The sequence below is a fragment of the Bos grunniens genome, chromosome 14 (assembly GCF_055505025.1).
Source record: "Bos grunniens cultivar Pamir isolate PY7600 chromosome 14, Bosgru_T2T1.0, whole genome shotgun sequence".
Classification (NCBI taxonomy): domain Eukaryota; kingdom Metazoa; phylum Chordata; class Mammalia; order Artiodactyla; family Bovidae; genus Bos; species Bos grunniens.
The window spans coordinates 17,086,015-17,103,026 of record NC_141178.1 but is presented as its reverse complement, the minus strand read 5'-3'; the positions used below and the strand labels follow the sequence as shown (position 1 = coordinate 17,103,026).

The 17,012-nt window shown below is 36.8% G+C and overlaps 1 protein-coding gene across 24 annotated transcripts in view; it reads right to left on the bottom strand.

Moving 5' to 3' along the window:
- Positions 1–17,012, bottom strand: part of VPS13B (vacuolar protein sorting 13 homolog B) — an 805,974-nt gene that overhangs the window by 774,247 nt on the left and 14,715 nt on the right. For 19 of the 24 annotated variants that reach the window (XM_086336078.1, XM_086336091.1, XM_086336075.1 and 16 more), the window contains exon 3: positions 11,749–11,892. The exons of the other annotated variants lie outside the window; for them this stretch is intronic. In XM_086336078.1, the coding sequence (XP_086192204.1) occupies positions 11,749–11,892 (144 nt within the window). The remainder of the gene's footprint in view (positions 1–11,748; positions 11,893–17,012) is intronic. 24 annotated transcript variants of the gene reach the window in all.

The window sequence follows — 17,012 nt, the reverse complement described above, 5'->3', positions numbered from 1 at the left end:
AGGTCCATACCATTTCTGTCCTTTATCGAGCCCATCTTTGCATGAAGTGTTCCCTTGGTATCTCTAATTTTCTTGAAGAGATCTCTAGTCTTTCCCATTCTGTTGTTTTCCTCTATTTCTTTGCATTGATCACTGAGGAAGGCTTTCCTATCTCTTCTTGCCATTCTTTGGAACTCTGCATTCAGATGCTTATATTTTTCCTTTTCTCCTTTGCTTTTCCCTTCTCTTCTTTTCACAGCTATTTGTAAGGCCTCCCCAGACAGCCATTTTGCTTTTTTGCATTTCTTTTCCATGGGGATGGTCTTGATCCCTGTCTCCTGTACAATGTCACGAACCTCATTTCATAGTTCATCAGGCACTCTATCTATCAGATCTAGGCCCTTAAATCTATTTCTCACTTCCACTGTATAATCGTAAGGGATTTGATTTAGGTCATACCTGAATGGTCTAGTGATTTTTCCTACTTTCTTCAATTTAAGTCTGAATTTGGTAATAAGGAGTTCATGATCTGAGCCACAGTCAGCTCCCGGTCTTATTTTTGTTGACTGTATAGAGCTTCTCCATCTTTGGCTGCAAAGAACATAATCAATCTGATTTCGGTGTTGACCATCTGGTGATGTCCATGTGTAGAGTCTTCTCTTGTGTTGTTGAAAGAGGGTGTTTGCTATGACCAGTGCATTTTCTTGGCAAAACTCTATTAGTCTTTGCCCTGCTTCATTCTGTATTCCAAGGCCAAATTTGCCTGTTACTCCAGGTGTTTCTTGACTTCCTACTTTTGCATTCCAGTCCCCTATAATGAAAAGGACATCTTTCTCGGGTGTTCAGTTTACATTTTAGAAACATCACGCCCAGAGAGACGTATCAATGAGGACTAAAATAGATATATGCAAAAGAGATAACGTAACAGTAAAGTCCAGAGTAGGACAAATAACTGGATATAAGGGATGTAGAAAGTTCAGCATGACTTCAGGGGTGCTAGTTTGGATTAAAGGTAAAAAGTGAAATTTTTCACTGAAATAGGAAATATATAAGGAAGAAGAGATTTGAGGTTTAAAATAAAATTCAGTTTGAAACATCCTATGGAGATATAAGTGAAGGTCCATTTTGCTCTTGGTCTTGGAGCTCACGGGTTGGGGGGAAGAGACTGGACCCTAAAATAGTATTTTATGAATAAACAGCATATAATAATTAAATCTACTAGGGAATAAAATGATCCAAGGAGAGGCAAGGACTAAAATAATGAAAGCCTAAGAAACTCCAATTAAAACTCTGGGATGGGTAGCAGAAATGAAGCCACAAGAAGAGCCAGAGAAAAGGTAGAGAGAGATAGGAAGAGAACCACAAAAGCCACAAAAATGAAGTTTCCAAAAAGAGACTAAAAAGCAAAGATTTTGCAACAATGATATTATTAATGACCTCTGCCAAAATGTTTATAATGGCATCATGGAGGCAGATTCAGTGAAGAGGTATAAATATTAAGTCATAAATTAAAAAGGAATGGAAGAACATCTAGATTAGAAACAAACAAAACTCTATTTGTATTAATAGTTGAGATGATTGTTAGAAAACAATTATAAGAAATCTACCAAAAAAACCCTCCTGTAATTAACAAAGGAAGCAAAGTTGTAGAACACAAGATCAATACAGAAAAGTCAACTGCATAACGTAACAACAAATAACTGGAAATGAAAATAAAAACCACAATAACATTTATAAATACTCCAAAGAAAATAAAATATTTAGCTATAAATCTAGTAAAACATATACAGGATCCACAGGCTGGAAAAACAATGCTGATGAAAGAAATCAAAGAAAATCTAAGTAATTGAAGAAACATACTGTGCTCATGGATTAGAAGACAACAGGGTAAAGATGTCAATTCTCCCCAAACCGTTCTGCACATTTAAGGCAATTTCGGCCAAACCTACAACAAGCCTATTCTAAAATTTGGAAAGAAAAGACTATTTCTAATAGAAACAATTTTGAAAAAGAATATATGCAGAGTATATTATGTGAAATGCCAGGCTAGATTAATCACAAGCTGGAATCAACATTGCTGGGAAACATATAAACAACTTCACATATGCAGACGATACCACTTTAACGACAGAAAGTGAGGAGGAGTCAAAAAGCCTCTTGATGAGGGTAAAAGAGAGTCAAAAAGCTGGCTTAAAACTCAACATTCAAAAACAAAGGTCATTGCATCCAGTCCCATCATTTCATGGCAAACAGATGGGGGAAAAGTGGAGACAGTGACAGATTTTATGTTCTTGGGCTCCAAAATTACTGTGGATGGTGACTGCAGCCACGGAATTAAAAGACACTTGCTGCTTGGAAGGAAAGCTATGACAAATCTAGACAGCATATTAAAAAGCAGAGACATCACTTGGCCAACAAAGGTCCATCTACTCTAATTTATGGTATTGCAGTCTCGGAGAAGGCAATGGCACCCCACTCCAGTACTCTTGCCTGGAAAATCCCATGGATGGAGGAGCCTGGAAGGCTGCAGTCCATGGGGTCGCTAGGAGTCGGACACAACTAAGTGACTTCACTTTCACTTTTCACTTTCATGCATTGGAGAAGGAAATGGCAACCCGGTCCAGTATTCTTGCCTGGAGAATCCCAGGGATGGGGGAGCCTTGTGGGCTGCCCTCTGTGGGGTCACATAGAGTCGGACACAACTGAAGCGACTTAGCAGCAGCAGTAGTCATGTACCGATGTGAGAGGTGGACCATAAAGAAGGCTAAACACCAAAGAATTGATGCTTTTGAATTACGGTGCTGGAGAAGACTCTTGAGAGTCCACTGGACTGCAAGATCAAACCAGTCAATCCTAAAGGAAATCAACCCTAAGTATTCATTGGAAGGACTGATGCCAAAGGCTGAAGCCTCAATACTTTGGCCATCTGATGCAAAGAACCGACTCTCTGGAAAAGACCCTGATCCTGGGAAAGATTGCAGACAAAAGGAGAAGGGGACAGCAGAGGTTAGATAGCATCAGTGACTCAATGGACATGAATCTGAGCAAACTCTGGGAGATAGTGAAGGACAGAGAAGCCTGCCATGCTTCAGTCCATAGGGTCACAAAGAGTCAGACACAACTTAGCAACTGAACAACAACAACAGTAGGAGGACTCACTCTTACTAATGCTAACCCTATAATAATCAAGACAGTATGTTACTGACATAGGAATAGATGTATTAATCATACAGACAGTGTAGGAAACCTAGAAACAGACTCAAATACACCCAACTGATTTTTGACAAAATGGTAAAAACAATCAATGGAGGAGGTGCAATCTTTTCACACATGGTACTGAAACCAGTGAATATCCACAGGCAAAAAGATGAATGTCAAACTAAACTTCATACTTTATATTAAAATTAACTCAAAATGGATCACAGATTTAAAAGTAAAACTATAAAATTTCTAGGAAAAACCACATAAGAACTTTAAGATATTGGGCTAGGGAAAGAACTCTTAGATCTGACATTGAAACCAAAGTGCATAAAAGGAAAAATTAATAAATTGGACCTAATCAAAACCTAAACTTTTCACTCTGCAAAAGACCTTGTTAAAAGCATGAAGAGACAAATTACTGAGAGAAACTATTTGCAAATCACATATCTGACACAGACAAATCTTATATCTAGAATATATAAAGAACTCTCAAAACACTGAGAAAATAAATTAAAAAATAAGCATAAGACAAGAACAAATATTTCACTAATATATATGGCAAATAAACATATGATAAGGTGTTCAACATCATTATCCATATAAAAAATACCAATTAAAACCACAATGAGGGACTTCCCTGTTGTCCAGTGATTAAGAATCTGCCTGTCAATGCAGGGGACAGAAGTTGAATCCCTGGTCCGGGAAGATCCCACATGCCTCAGGGCAACTAAGCCCATGCACCACTACTACCAATCCCTACCAGTCCCATTTGTCACAACCACTGAAGCCTGCATGCCCTAGAGCCTGTGCTGTGTGATGTGACAAAAGCAGCCACTGCAATGAGAAGGCTTAGCCCCTGCTCACCACAACTAGAGAAAGCCCTCATGTGGCAATGAAGACCCAGTGCAGCCAAAAATAAAAAAACTTTTTAAAACACAATAAATCGTTACTACATACTTATCAGAATGACTAAAATTAAAAACAGTGATAATAACAAATGCTAGCGAGGATACAGAAAAACTGGATCACTTATACACTGGTCACAGGAATGAACAGCGGGTATAGTCACACTGGGAATCAGTTTAAACAATTATTTTTAAAAATAAAAATGAAATTACTATAGGACCCAGCAATAGCATACTTGGGCATCTATCCCAGAAAAATAAAAACTTATGTAGGCATAGAAATTTGTACACAAATGTTCACAGTAGCTTTATCTCTAATAACAAAAACTAGAGAGTACCAAACCGTTGTTCAATGGATAAACGGTAAATCTGTGGTATATCCATACAGAATATTGCTCAGCAATAAAAAGGAGCAAGCCATTGATACACAGCAACTTAGTTTTGAACTTTAAGGGATTTATATTAAGTGAAAAAATCTACACTCAGAATATTACATACTATGATTCCATTTATATTTGTTATTCTTGAAATAAAATTACACAAAATGAGGAAAGGTTAGTGGTTGCTAGGGATCAACAGGTAGGGAAAATGATAGTACAGTAAAAATGAGGCAGCACAAGGAAGCTTTGTTGTGATGATATACTTTTGTATCTCAATCACGGTGGTGGCAGTTTCACAAAATGACACGTGATAAATGCAAAAAAAAAAAAGAAAAGGCAGCCAAACGAACTGAAGATATGCGCAAACAACATAACCAATAAAGGTTAATACTCAAGATATACAAAGAATTTATACAACTTAACATCAAAAACAACAAACAACCCAATTAAAAAAAATAGGCAGAGAACCTGGAAAATTTTTCAAAGAAGATATAAAGATTGCCAATAGACACATGAAGAAATGCTTCACATCACTAATTATCAGGGGAATGAAATTAGCAAATCCACAATGAGATATCGCCTCACACCTGTCAGAATGGTTATGATCAAAAAGACAACAAGTAACAAGAGTCAGTGAGGATGTGCAGAAAAGAGAACCTTTAAGGACTGTTGTGAATATTAGCTGATACACCCATCACAGAAAACAAAAAGGAGGTTCCTCAAAAAATTAAACTACCATATGATCCAGCAAGTCCACTCTTCCAAAGAAGAATAGTTTCCCAAAGAAAACAAAACACTAATTTGAAACAATATATGCACCCCTGTGTTCACTGTAACATTATTTCCAATGGCCAAGATAGGGAAGAAACCTAAGTGTCCATCAAAAAAATGAATGGATATAGAAAATGTAGTATATACATACATATATACACACACAATGAAATATTACTCAGCCATAAAAAAAAAAGAAATCTTGCCAAATGCCAACACAGACAGACCTAGAAGGCATTATGCTAAATGAAATAAATCAGAGAAAGATAAACACCATATGATTTCACTTACATGTGGAATCCAAAAACACAACAAATTAACAAATATAATAAAATTGAAACAGATGCATAAATACAAAGAACAAACAGATGATTGCCAGAGGGGTGGGATTTGGGGGAAAGAAGGTAAGATAGATAAAGAGGTATAGATTTCTAGTTATAAAATAAATCAAGGGGATATAATGTACAGCATAGGGTATATAATCAGTAATATTGTAAAAACTTTGTATGGTGACAGACAGTTGAGACTCATCCTGTGATCTTTCTGTAACATACAAAAATACTGAATCACTATGTTGTCCATCTGAAACTAACACTGCAAGTTATAGTTCAAATAAAAATAATTAAATTAAAAAATACACATGAAAGTATAAATCTCACTGGTAAAGGTAAATACAGTACAAATATAGTATAGTACAAATACAGTAAATGTAGTGGATTAATTACCTATAAAGCTGTAATGTATGAAGGTTAAAAGACAAAAGTAGTAAAAAGATCACTATAACTAGAATAATTAAGTTGAGGGATACACAAGATAAAAAGATGTAAAACGTGACATCAAAAACATTAACATGAGGGTAGGTAAAAGGTAGTGCTTTTAGAATGTATTCAAACACATGTTACCAACTTAAAACAGGTTGCTATAAACATATGCTGTTATACACAAGACTCATGGTAACCACAAAGCAAAAACCTACAGCAGATAAAGAAAAAATGAAAGGAAAAGGAAAGTGAAGTCGCTCAGTCGTGTCCAACTCTTTTCGACCCCATGGACTGTAGCCTATCAGGCTCCTCTGTCCATGGGATTTTCCAGGCAATAGTACTGGAGTGGATTGCCATTTCCTTCTTCAGGGGATCTTCCCGATCCAGGGATGGAACCCAGGTCTCCTGCATTGTCAACAGACGCTTTACCATCTGAGCCACCAGGGAACGAACTGAAAGGAAGTATTCAAATCACAAATGAAGAGGAAGAAAAAAAGGAAAAACTACAAAACAGCCAGAAAAAAACTAACAAAATGGCATTCAAATGTAAATGGACTAAATTCTCCAATCACAAGAAATAGTGTTGAAAGGATAAAAAACAAGACCTAACGATATGCTGCCTACAAGAAATTCACTTCAAATATAAGGACACACACAGACTGAAAGTGAAGGGATGGAAAAAGCTATTCCATGTAAATAGAAACAAAAAGCAAGCGGGGGTAGTTATGCTTTCATCAGACAAAATAGACTTTAAAACAAAGGCAGTAATTAGAAAAAAGGGCCTTACCTAGTGATAAGGGGTCAATCCAACAAGAATATGTAACATTTGTAAATATTTATACACCCAACATAAAGGGATTCCCCAGTGGAAGTAAAGATGCTACCCATCATTTATAGGGAACTCTGCCTCATTTTTCATAGAAAGAATTTACAGACAAAATCTAAACTATACTATCTGCTATCAACATCACCACCATCACTAACCTATAGCAGCACAAGTGAGGGAATCAGTAATAGTACCATAAATTCCACAACCTGAGTCAGCAATTCTGTTTTCCCTTCATTTCTGAAAAGGTAGTTGTTTTAGTCCATTTGGGCTGCTGTTAATGGCACCCCACTCCAGTACTCTTGCCTGGAAAATCCCATGGGCGGAGGAGCCTGGTGGGCTGCAGTCCATGGGGTCGCTAACAGTCGGACACAACTGAGCAACTTCACTTTGACTTTTCACTTTCATGCATTGGAGAAGGAAATGGCAACCCACTCCAGTGTTCTTGCCTGGAGAATCCCAGGGACAGGGGAGCCTGGTGGGCTGCCGTCTATAGGGTCACACAGAGTCCGACACGACTGAAGGGACTTAACAGCAACAGCAGCAGCAACAGAACACCACTGATTGGGTAGCTAAAAAACAATAGAAATTTATTTCTCATACTTCTCATAGGCTAAGAAGTCTAAGGTCAAAGTGCCAACATGGTCTGGTGAGGGCCCTTTATCTGGTTGTCACTGTGTTCTCATATGGCAGAAGGGGTAGCGATCTAAAACCTCTTTTAAAAAGCACTAACTGAATTCATGAGGTCTCCACTGTCATGATTTTCGAAAGCCCTACCTCTTAATATACCACTATCTTTAGGGATTAGGATGTCAACACATGAATTTTGAGAGGACATTCAAACCATGGCAGCAGTCAACCAGATTAAACTAGCTTCAGATAAGAGAATTAGAGTGTTAAAAAAAAAAAAAAAAGACATGTAAATATTGTTAATAGACTTACCAAAACTTCCTCTAGCCTAATAGTGCACAGGCTTCAAGGACAAGATATGATACTCCTCTATTCTCTTAGCAACTATCTAAGCCAATAACCAATGTCTACTGCATGAAAACATTCAAGGAAAAAGAACAGGCAAGATTGCTCTGCAACTCCAAGCACTAACCAGGATTTAAAAGCATATACATTAACCCAAATCCTAGTTCTTTATCTCGCCTTAAATGGTATCTTAAAAGTTTGATTTAGGTTCAGAAGATTTTTTTTTAAATTTCGCTTTTAGGAATAGCAAGTATCACTTATATAAACACCTTGCAAATGGTTACATTTAACAGGTCAAAAGATTTTGAGATTTTACTTTCTAGGTGGCACAAAGAGCAGAATAAAGAAGTACTTTAAAAACAGACTACTCGCCTTACATTGAAGGAGGTTTTTTTTATTATAAACACAATGAACAGAGAAAGCATACACAATCAAATAGAGGAACTATGTAGCAAGTCTTGTATTTTACAGATGAGGTCCATAGAAGATAAATAAGAATATGCAAAAGAAGAGAAGCATATGCTGCTGCTGCTGCTAAGTCACTTCCGTCGTGTCCGACTCTGTGCGACCCCATAGACAGCAGCCCACCACGCTCCCCCGTCCCTGGGATTCTCCAGGCAAGAACACTGGAGTGGGTTGCCATTTCCTTCTCCAATGCATGAAAGTAAAAAGTGAAAGTGAAGTCGCTCAGTCCTGTCTGACTCTGTTCGACCCCACGGACTGTGTAGCCCACCAGGCTCCTCCGCCCATGGGATTTTCCAGGCAAGAGTACTGGAGTGGGGTGCCTTTCAATGTAAATTACTGGTAAGGTTTTCAACCTTGAGCTGTATGCTGGTTCCACACGTATTTTTTAGACTAGACTAGAGTGGACAAAAACAGCTAAATAAATAAAACAAATCAGACCTGGATCACTAATGATGATGTGTCATGAATCAAATTCTGTGTCTTGAGTCCAAAAAAGAAAAATAAAAACAGTTTCAAGTCTGCAGGATCTAAAGGTGAGTATAACTAACACAGACCTATCTCTCAGCGTGAATAACAAATAATGCTTTCTAAGTGAAATATCAATATATTAAAATAATTCAGAGTGAACATCAAGATGACTTTACCTAACACACAACTTAGTCACCTTCACATCAAAAAAAAACTCTATAATTAAAAATGATCAGAGACATGTTAAGGCAGTATAACTATCCCTGGAGTCACAATTATAAATCTTTTTTCCTAAGTAGTTTGCAGAGATTACATATCTTGCAATGCTTTTCAGTGCACTGACAGGTTAAAATAAAATCAACAAATGTTAGAATTTAATTGAACTTTACAAACTGCACATGCCTTTTTATCAAGAAATTTAGCAATATTTTTATAATGATTTCTAAATAAACCTCAGATTTCTTTCAAATTTTATTACTTTCTCATATATTAATAGTATTTTCAGCAGACTCATATCTGTAACTCTAAAAGGCCCCTTCATTTTACCTACTATCCCATGTTAATTTTATTTAGGAAGTATTTTCTTCATTATGCATTTGTAATAATTAGAAATAATATAAGTCAAATATGAGCTTACTCAATTTTACTAGTACATATATGATTTTTTAACTTAATTTCCTATTATACTAATCAAAGCTTAAAATAGGAAAATAAACTATTTTAAAATGTTTCCTCCATAATAATTTCACTAAAAAATTAACACCAGGGATGTCCCTGGTGGTCCAGTGGTTAAGAGTCTTGTGTTTCCACTGCAGATGGCCAGGGTTCGATCCCTGGTTGGGCAACTAAGATCCTGCATACTTCAAGGCACAGTCAAAAAAAAAAAAAAAAATTAATTCTAATCACCAGTATAAACTGAAGCATAACTCTCCAGGGGTGCACACTGCTGAATAATTTGTCCAAATGTCAACTGCAATTTTCAAAAATCCCTTCAAGCTCAAAATTTTAAACATCTGTAAAAAATACTTGTTTTGAGAGTGGTTTACACTCATGACACTTGACCTTTTGCTGTACACACCACAAAATTCAAGTCTCAAATACCACACAAGCAGGAAATCTGATCATTCCTGCAGTAGCCATATGCATGGTCCAATATCAAATATTAGTTCTAGGTTACGCTAAGTCATGTGTTACAAATCTTCTACTGAAACCTCTATAATTAGTTGTAATTTGCCTCTTTTAAAATGTGTTTCTTATGGGACATCTGGCCTTGAAAGTTCCACCTTCCCATTGAAAAAATACTTAAGTGTCTGGATTTTTTTTTCCACTTAATATAGAACACTGCATGGGTGGTATGACAAAGTCCAGACTTCTTAAAAAAATTAAATTTCAAGAACATAATGATTAAGAACCATTTAAGTATTACTAAATATAAATGTGGACTTCCCTGGTGGCTCAGACGGTAAAGCGCCTGTCAAATAAAATTTTGTTGCCCATAACTATCTATATCTCAAATATTTAAAGTTCACAAAATAGATTTTAATGAGAGTACAGCAGTGACACACTCATTTCCAGGAATTTACACTAGTTAAGTTGAAATGGAAAATAAAGGTTCAGAATTAAGAGATTTAAAAAAAGTTTGAGCCCAGTGAGTTCATATGGCACTCAAAGTTATCTACTTCAAGAAGGAAATGATCTTACCAATTTATAAATAGCCTTAACTCATTTCACAGAGATTAAAATTTAACAATACTCATCGATTCACTTGGTTCTAGAAACCCTTCCTTAAAACTGAAAATTAAATATGGGCTAAGGAATAAGTCATAAAAATGAAAGACTAAGACACTGCTTTTATACAGGATAAAAGTGGAAAAATCCATCACAACATCCTGCAGTCCAAACCTGTTTGCTTCCTAAATTAGAAAATTTTTCATACAAACTCCTTAAAATCAGTATTATACCTTAATAAAAAAAAAAAAAAAACACTGAAATGAAATGTAACATGGGTCAGAGAAGAAATAAGTCCAAAATATCAGTTTCTAATGACAAAATTTCAAAGATATAGTGAAATTTGGTACGAAGGTAAATTCAATATATTTTCATCTTCTCAAAATATAACTTTAAAACATTTCATCTCATTTAGAAATGTCATGTAAGGAAATAAAAATCATACAGATCCTCTCAAAGTTCAAAAACCTTCACCTAAAAATTGAACACAATCAGGCCCCATTTCTTATAGATATAGGTAATAAGCAATAAGCATAATCCCTATTAAAGCTATGACTAGATTAAGTAAGATTAATATGAAAATAACTGCTAGGATGTTTTATCCAAATTTAAGAAAACTCTTTTGCAATTAATTATGTTACTTTCATAGTTATGTTAAAAAAAAAAAAAATTAAGGGTGGAACCTCCCTGGTGATTGAGTCTGCCTTCCAGTGCAGGGGACGTATACTCAATCCCTGATGGGGGAACTAAGATCTACATGCCACAGGACAACTAAGCCCACGTGGCACAACTGCTGAGCCTGCAACAGAGAGCCAGCGAAGCCAAAAACAGAAAAGTTAAGTGTATAAGCTAAGATTTGTTTATGTAAAAGCTGGCCTATTCTACAAGTTAAAGAAATAACAATTATTAATAACTATTAAATTGGTCAGGGCTTCTCTGGTGGCTCAGTGGTAAAGAATCTGCCTGCCAATGCAGGAGACACAGTTTCGACCTCTGATCCAGTAAGATCCCATAGGCAGCTGAGCAACTAGGCTCACGCACCACAACTACTGAGCCTGCGCTCTAGAGCCCAGGAGCTGCAACTGCTGGAGGCCACACACCCTAGGGCCTGGGCTCCACAACAAAAGAAGCCCGTCACAATGAGAAGCCTGCTCCCCACAACTAGAGAGTAGCCCCAGCTCGCCACAACTAAAGAAAGCGGACTCACAGCAATGAAGACCCAGAACAGCCCCCCAAAATAAAGCATTTTAATTGGTTAACATAAACAAGTAGGTTCAATAATTTCTTACCTGTATTCCATCTTTAAGTTTCAAAATGCATTCCATTGTGTTGATGGTAATTACCACTGGTTCTGAACCCAGTTTTGTCCATGGTACGTGGATCCTCAGTTCATGAATATGTCCACTTAAAAAAGTGAATGGTAATTTCAATTCCTTAAAACACAAAACATTAAATAAAGTTTAGTAAGAGCTTAATATTTTTTTTCATTCTAATATCCAAAATACTTTCTGAAAAGAGAAAATTTCCAACACAAAAATATTCTAGGGAGGGTGGGATGAACTGAGAGTAGCACTGACATGCATGTACTACCACCTGTAAAACCGCTAGCTGGCGGGGGGCCACTGTGCAGCACTCGGAAGGGGGACAATCCAGTGGGGTGGGAGGGAAACTCCAGACGGAGAGGATACAGATATATACTTAGAGCTGGGTTACACTGCTGTACAGCAGAAACCAACACAACATTATAAAGCAATTACCCTCCAATTTAAAAAAATATAAAAAGCAATAAATTTAATCATATAACAAAAAAAAATTCAGGGAATTACTGTTCATCAAAAAGCAGCATCAAATAACTTGCTAAATTATAGTTACTGATGAGCTACAAAAACGTATTGTGCAAGTTACATTTAATAAGGCACTTAACCTGTCAAGGCCTCTGTTTCTTATTTTGCTAAATGGAAATGATAACAGAACAGGATTTTAGGGCAAGATGAAAGAGGGGAACTGAATTAAAGAAAGGAGAATGACCTGACAAAATAAACACTGATCAACTTTGAAAAAAAAAAAAGTCTCGAACTTTACCTAAAGATTATACCTAGAAACTATATGATCATAAATTTTAAATGTTTTATAACTGTTCCATTATTAAAAACATTAGAAATGAAAACACAAAGGTTACCACAACCACTTCATACTAAATCATTTCACCTTCAGATAAAATGTTATAAACCAAAAAAGAAAAAGTAAAAATAAATTGCATTTGAACTGTATTTCAGTCACATTATTGTAACTATTTGTGAAAGTTAAAATAAATACTAAGCTGTTCCTTCATCCAAGAAGTATCCACCTTGGTTTAGCAACACAGCAGTAATGTAGCTAAACATACATATACAGACAGTACAGCAAAATGGTTAAGACCAATAAATCTGGAACCAGCACAAGTGGATTTAATCCTACACCTGCTACTTACCAGCACAATGACAAGAGGCAACTTGTACTACATCTCTGCATCTCAGTTTCTTTATCTAATGGATAATAGTAGTGTGTTTGGGGATTAAATCAATTAATTTACATAAAGTACTTAGGACACTGTCTTCCTCAAAGGCCATCAATATAAAGACACTATCTATTACTACAAATGTATAAGCCTCTTTTATGTCAACAAGCTTATTAAAGAGCAGAATACAAAAAATCTATTGATATTTCTACTATTCTAGCAGAATGTCATGATTTTTTTAACAGTTCTCAATATTTCATTAATTTTAAAGATGCAGTAATTTCTCTAAGCATTGATCAATGGGAGAGATTATATTTTGATCAGTGTCTATAATGAATACCATGTTAATGAGCACTTACTGTATACCAGGCACTGTTTTAAGTACTTTACTCGCATGCAATATTTAATCTTTGTCAGAGAAAGCAATGGCAACTCACTTCAGTACTCTTGCCTGGAAAATCCCATGGACGGAGGAGCCCGGTAGGCTGCAGTCCATGGGTTCACGAAGAGTCAGACACGACTTGAGCGACTTGACTTTCACTCTTCACTTTCATGCATTGGAGAAGGAAACAGCAACCCACTCCAGTGATCTTGCCTGGAAAATCCCAGGGACAGGGGAGCCTGGTGGGCTGCCATCTATGGGGTTGCACAGAGTCGGATACGACTGAAGCGACTTAGCAGCAGTAGCAGCAGCAAGAACCCCAAAAAGTAAATACTATTATACCCACTTTATAGATTAAAAAAAAAAATCTGAGGCACAGAAAGGTCAAATAACTTTCAAAAATAACTCATCTTAGAGAGACATGATTCAAAACTGGATATTATTATGCCGGAGCCCTTGTTCTTAAAACTACACTGCATCTAACTTCCTTTATGAGCAACAAGTACACTTCCATTGGTTATACATTCATTTGGATAATGTTTCAATGACATTTCCAAAATCTGAGGCACAGAAAGGTCAAATTACTTTCAAAAATAACTCATCTTAGAGAGCCATGACTCAAAACTGGAAATTATTATGCCAGAGCCCTTGCTCTTAATGAAACTACATTACACCTAACTTCCTTTACGAGCAACGAGTACATTTCCATTGGTTATACATTCATCTGGATAATGTTTCAATGACATTTCCATCTCTACCCCTGAGGTGTGTAACAATGATATATTCATGCAATGACTACCAAAACTTGCAATCTATGGGCAAAATTGGATTTTCCTAGGAGAAGTTAAAAGACACCTAAACCAAACTCAAGACCTTGTTATCACCAGAATACTACTAATCTTATCTGAATGACTAATTCAGTGTTAACATAAGGGACAATATTCTATATTAAAACATGGAATTTTGAATCACATGGCCCATGCTGGTAATCCAACTGAAGTTCACTTATTAATCAACTCACTATAAGCAAGATCATTTCCATTTCCTCATCTCAGAGTTGCTGTGATAAACAAATGGGAACATTTATGCCTTATAAAAGGCAAAAGAAAATGTTGACTGTTAAAACAAGTAGGTCATCCTAAGGTAGCCAAAAGAAATGATTTTCTTTTCATTCTTTTTCATTCTTAAAATATATTGTACAACTTAAAAATATTTTATTTACTTGGAATTACTCAGGAAAACAATGCATCCCTAAAACAGAATATCTATGGCCACACAAAGGAATTGAATAGCTCTCATAAATCACATTGTAGAAAGACTATTACAAAATATCCTCACAGAAAAAAAAAAAGGGATACTTTAAAAATGAATGTAACAGGGCCCAAAAGCAAAAATAGATGAACAGGACTATACCAAACCTAAAAACCTCCAGAAAGCAAAGAAAACACTCAGCAAAACAGAAAGGCAATCATATGGGAGAAACAGAAACTATCTGAGAAGGGTTTAAAATCTAGACGACATGAACTACAGCAACTCAACAACAAAAAAATAACCAAATTTTTAAAATGGGAAATTGACTTGAGTATCAATTTTCAAAAGAACACAGACAAAAGGCCAACAAAGAGGAAAAAATGCTCACCATCATTAATCAGAGAAATACAAATCAAAACCAGAATGACAGGGCTTCCCTACGTGATTCAGTGGTAAAGAATCTACCTGCCAATGCAGGAGACACAGGTTTGATTCCTGGTCCAGAAAGATGTCACAGACCAAGGAGCAACTAAACCCACGTGCCACAACTACTGAAGCTCGTGTGCCCTAAACCCTGTGCTCTGCAACAAGAAAAGCCACTGCAATGAGAAGGCCGTGCACCACTACTGAAGAGTAGCCTCCACTCACCCAACTAGACAAAAGCCTGAGTAGCAACAAAGACCCAGCAAAGGCAAAAATAAATAAATGAAATTATTTTTTAAAAAACCCACAATGGCAGATTTCCCTGGTGGTCCAATGGTTAAAAATCTGCCTGCCAATGAAGGCGACAGGAGTTTCATCCCTGGTCCGAGAAGACTCCACATGCTGCAGTGAAACTAAGCCCATGCACCACAACTACTGAGCTCGTGTGCTGCAAAAGGAAAAGCCACCCCAGTGAGGAGCCCACACACTGCAACTAGAGCAGCCGCCACTTCTCTTGCCTCAACTAGAGAAAGCAGCATTCAGCAACGAAGACCCACTGCAGCCATAAATCAATTACATTAAAAACCATAATGACATATCATCTCACATCTGTTAGCAGGGCCCCTATCAAAAAAAAAAACAAGAACAAAAACAAACAAAAAAAAAAACCCACCACCACAGAAAGTAATGTGTGGTAAGTATATAAAGAATGTGTAACCCTTGTGCACTGTTGCTTAAAAGGTAAAATGGTACAACCACTACAGAAAATAGTACGGAGATTATTCAAACAATGAAAAACAGAATTACCATATAATCCAGCAGTCTCAGTTCTGAGTACACAATAAAAAGAAACCAAAAGCAGGATCTTGAAAACATACTTGTACAACCATGTTTTTTGCAGCATTATTCACAATAGTCAAGAGGTTACTACAACCTGATGTCCACTGAAAGATAAGGATAAAGAAAATGTGGTATATACATATAATGAAAAAAGAATTCATTTGAATCAGTTCTAATGAGGTGGATGAAACTGGAGCCTATTATACAGAGTGAAGTAAGCCAGAAGGAAAAACACCAATACAGTATACTAATGCATATATATGGAATTTAGAAAGATGATAACAATAACCCTGTGTACAAGATAGCAAAAGAGACACTGATGTATGAAACAGTCTTATGGACTCTATGGGAGAGGGAGAGGGTGGGAAGATTTGGGAGAATGGCATTGAAACATGTAAAATATCATGTATGAAACGAGATGCCAGTCCAGGTTCAGTGCACAATACTGGATGCTTGGGGCTAGTGCACTGGGACGACCCAGAGGGATGGTAGGGGGAGGGAGGAGGGAGGAGGGTTCAGGATGGGGAGCACATGTATACCTGTGATGGATTCATTTTGATATTTGGCAAAACTAATACAATTATGTAAAGTTTAAAAATAAAATAAAATTTAAAAAAAAAAAAAGGAAATTGTTACATCCTACAACATAGAATGAACCTCAAGGACATTGGTGCTAAGTGAAATAAGCCAGTCACAAAAAGACACATATTGTCTAACTTCACTTACGAAAGATACCTAAAGTAGTCAAATTCTTAGACACAGAAGTAGAACAGTAGTGGCCAGGGGGAGAGAGAAAAGGGAAGCTGTAGTTTCGTGGTTGGAGAAGGCAATGGCACCCCACTCCAGTACTCTTGCCTGGAAAATCCCATGGACGGAGGAGCCTGGTGGGCTACGGTCCATGGGGTTGCTAAGAGTCAGACACGACTAAGCAACTTTGCTTTCACTTTTCACTTTCATGCATTGGAGAAGGAAATGGCAACCCACTCCAGTATTCTTGCCTGGAGAATCCCAGGGACAGGGAGCCTGGTGGGCTGCTGTCTATGGGGTCACACAGAGTCGGACATGACTGAAGCGACTTAGCAGCAGCAGCAGTTTCGTTGGTACACAGCTTAAGTTTTAGAAGATGGAAAGTTCTAGAAATCTGAACAATAATGTATATA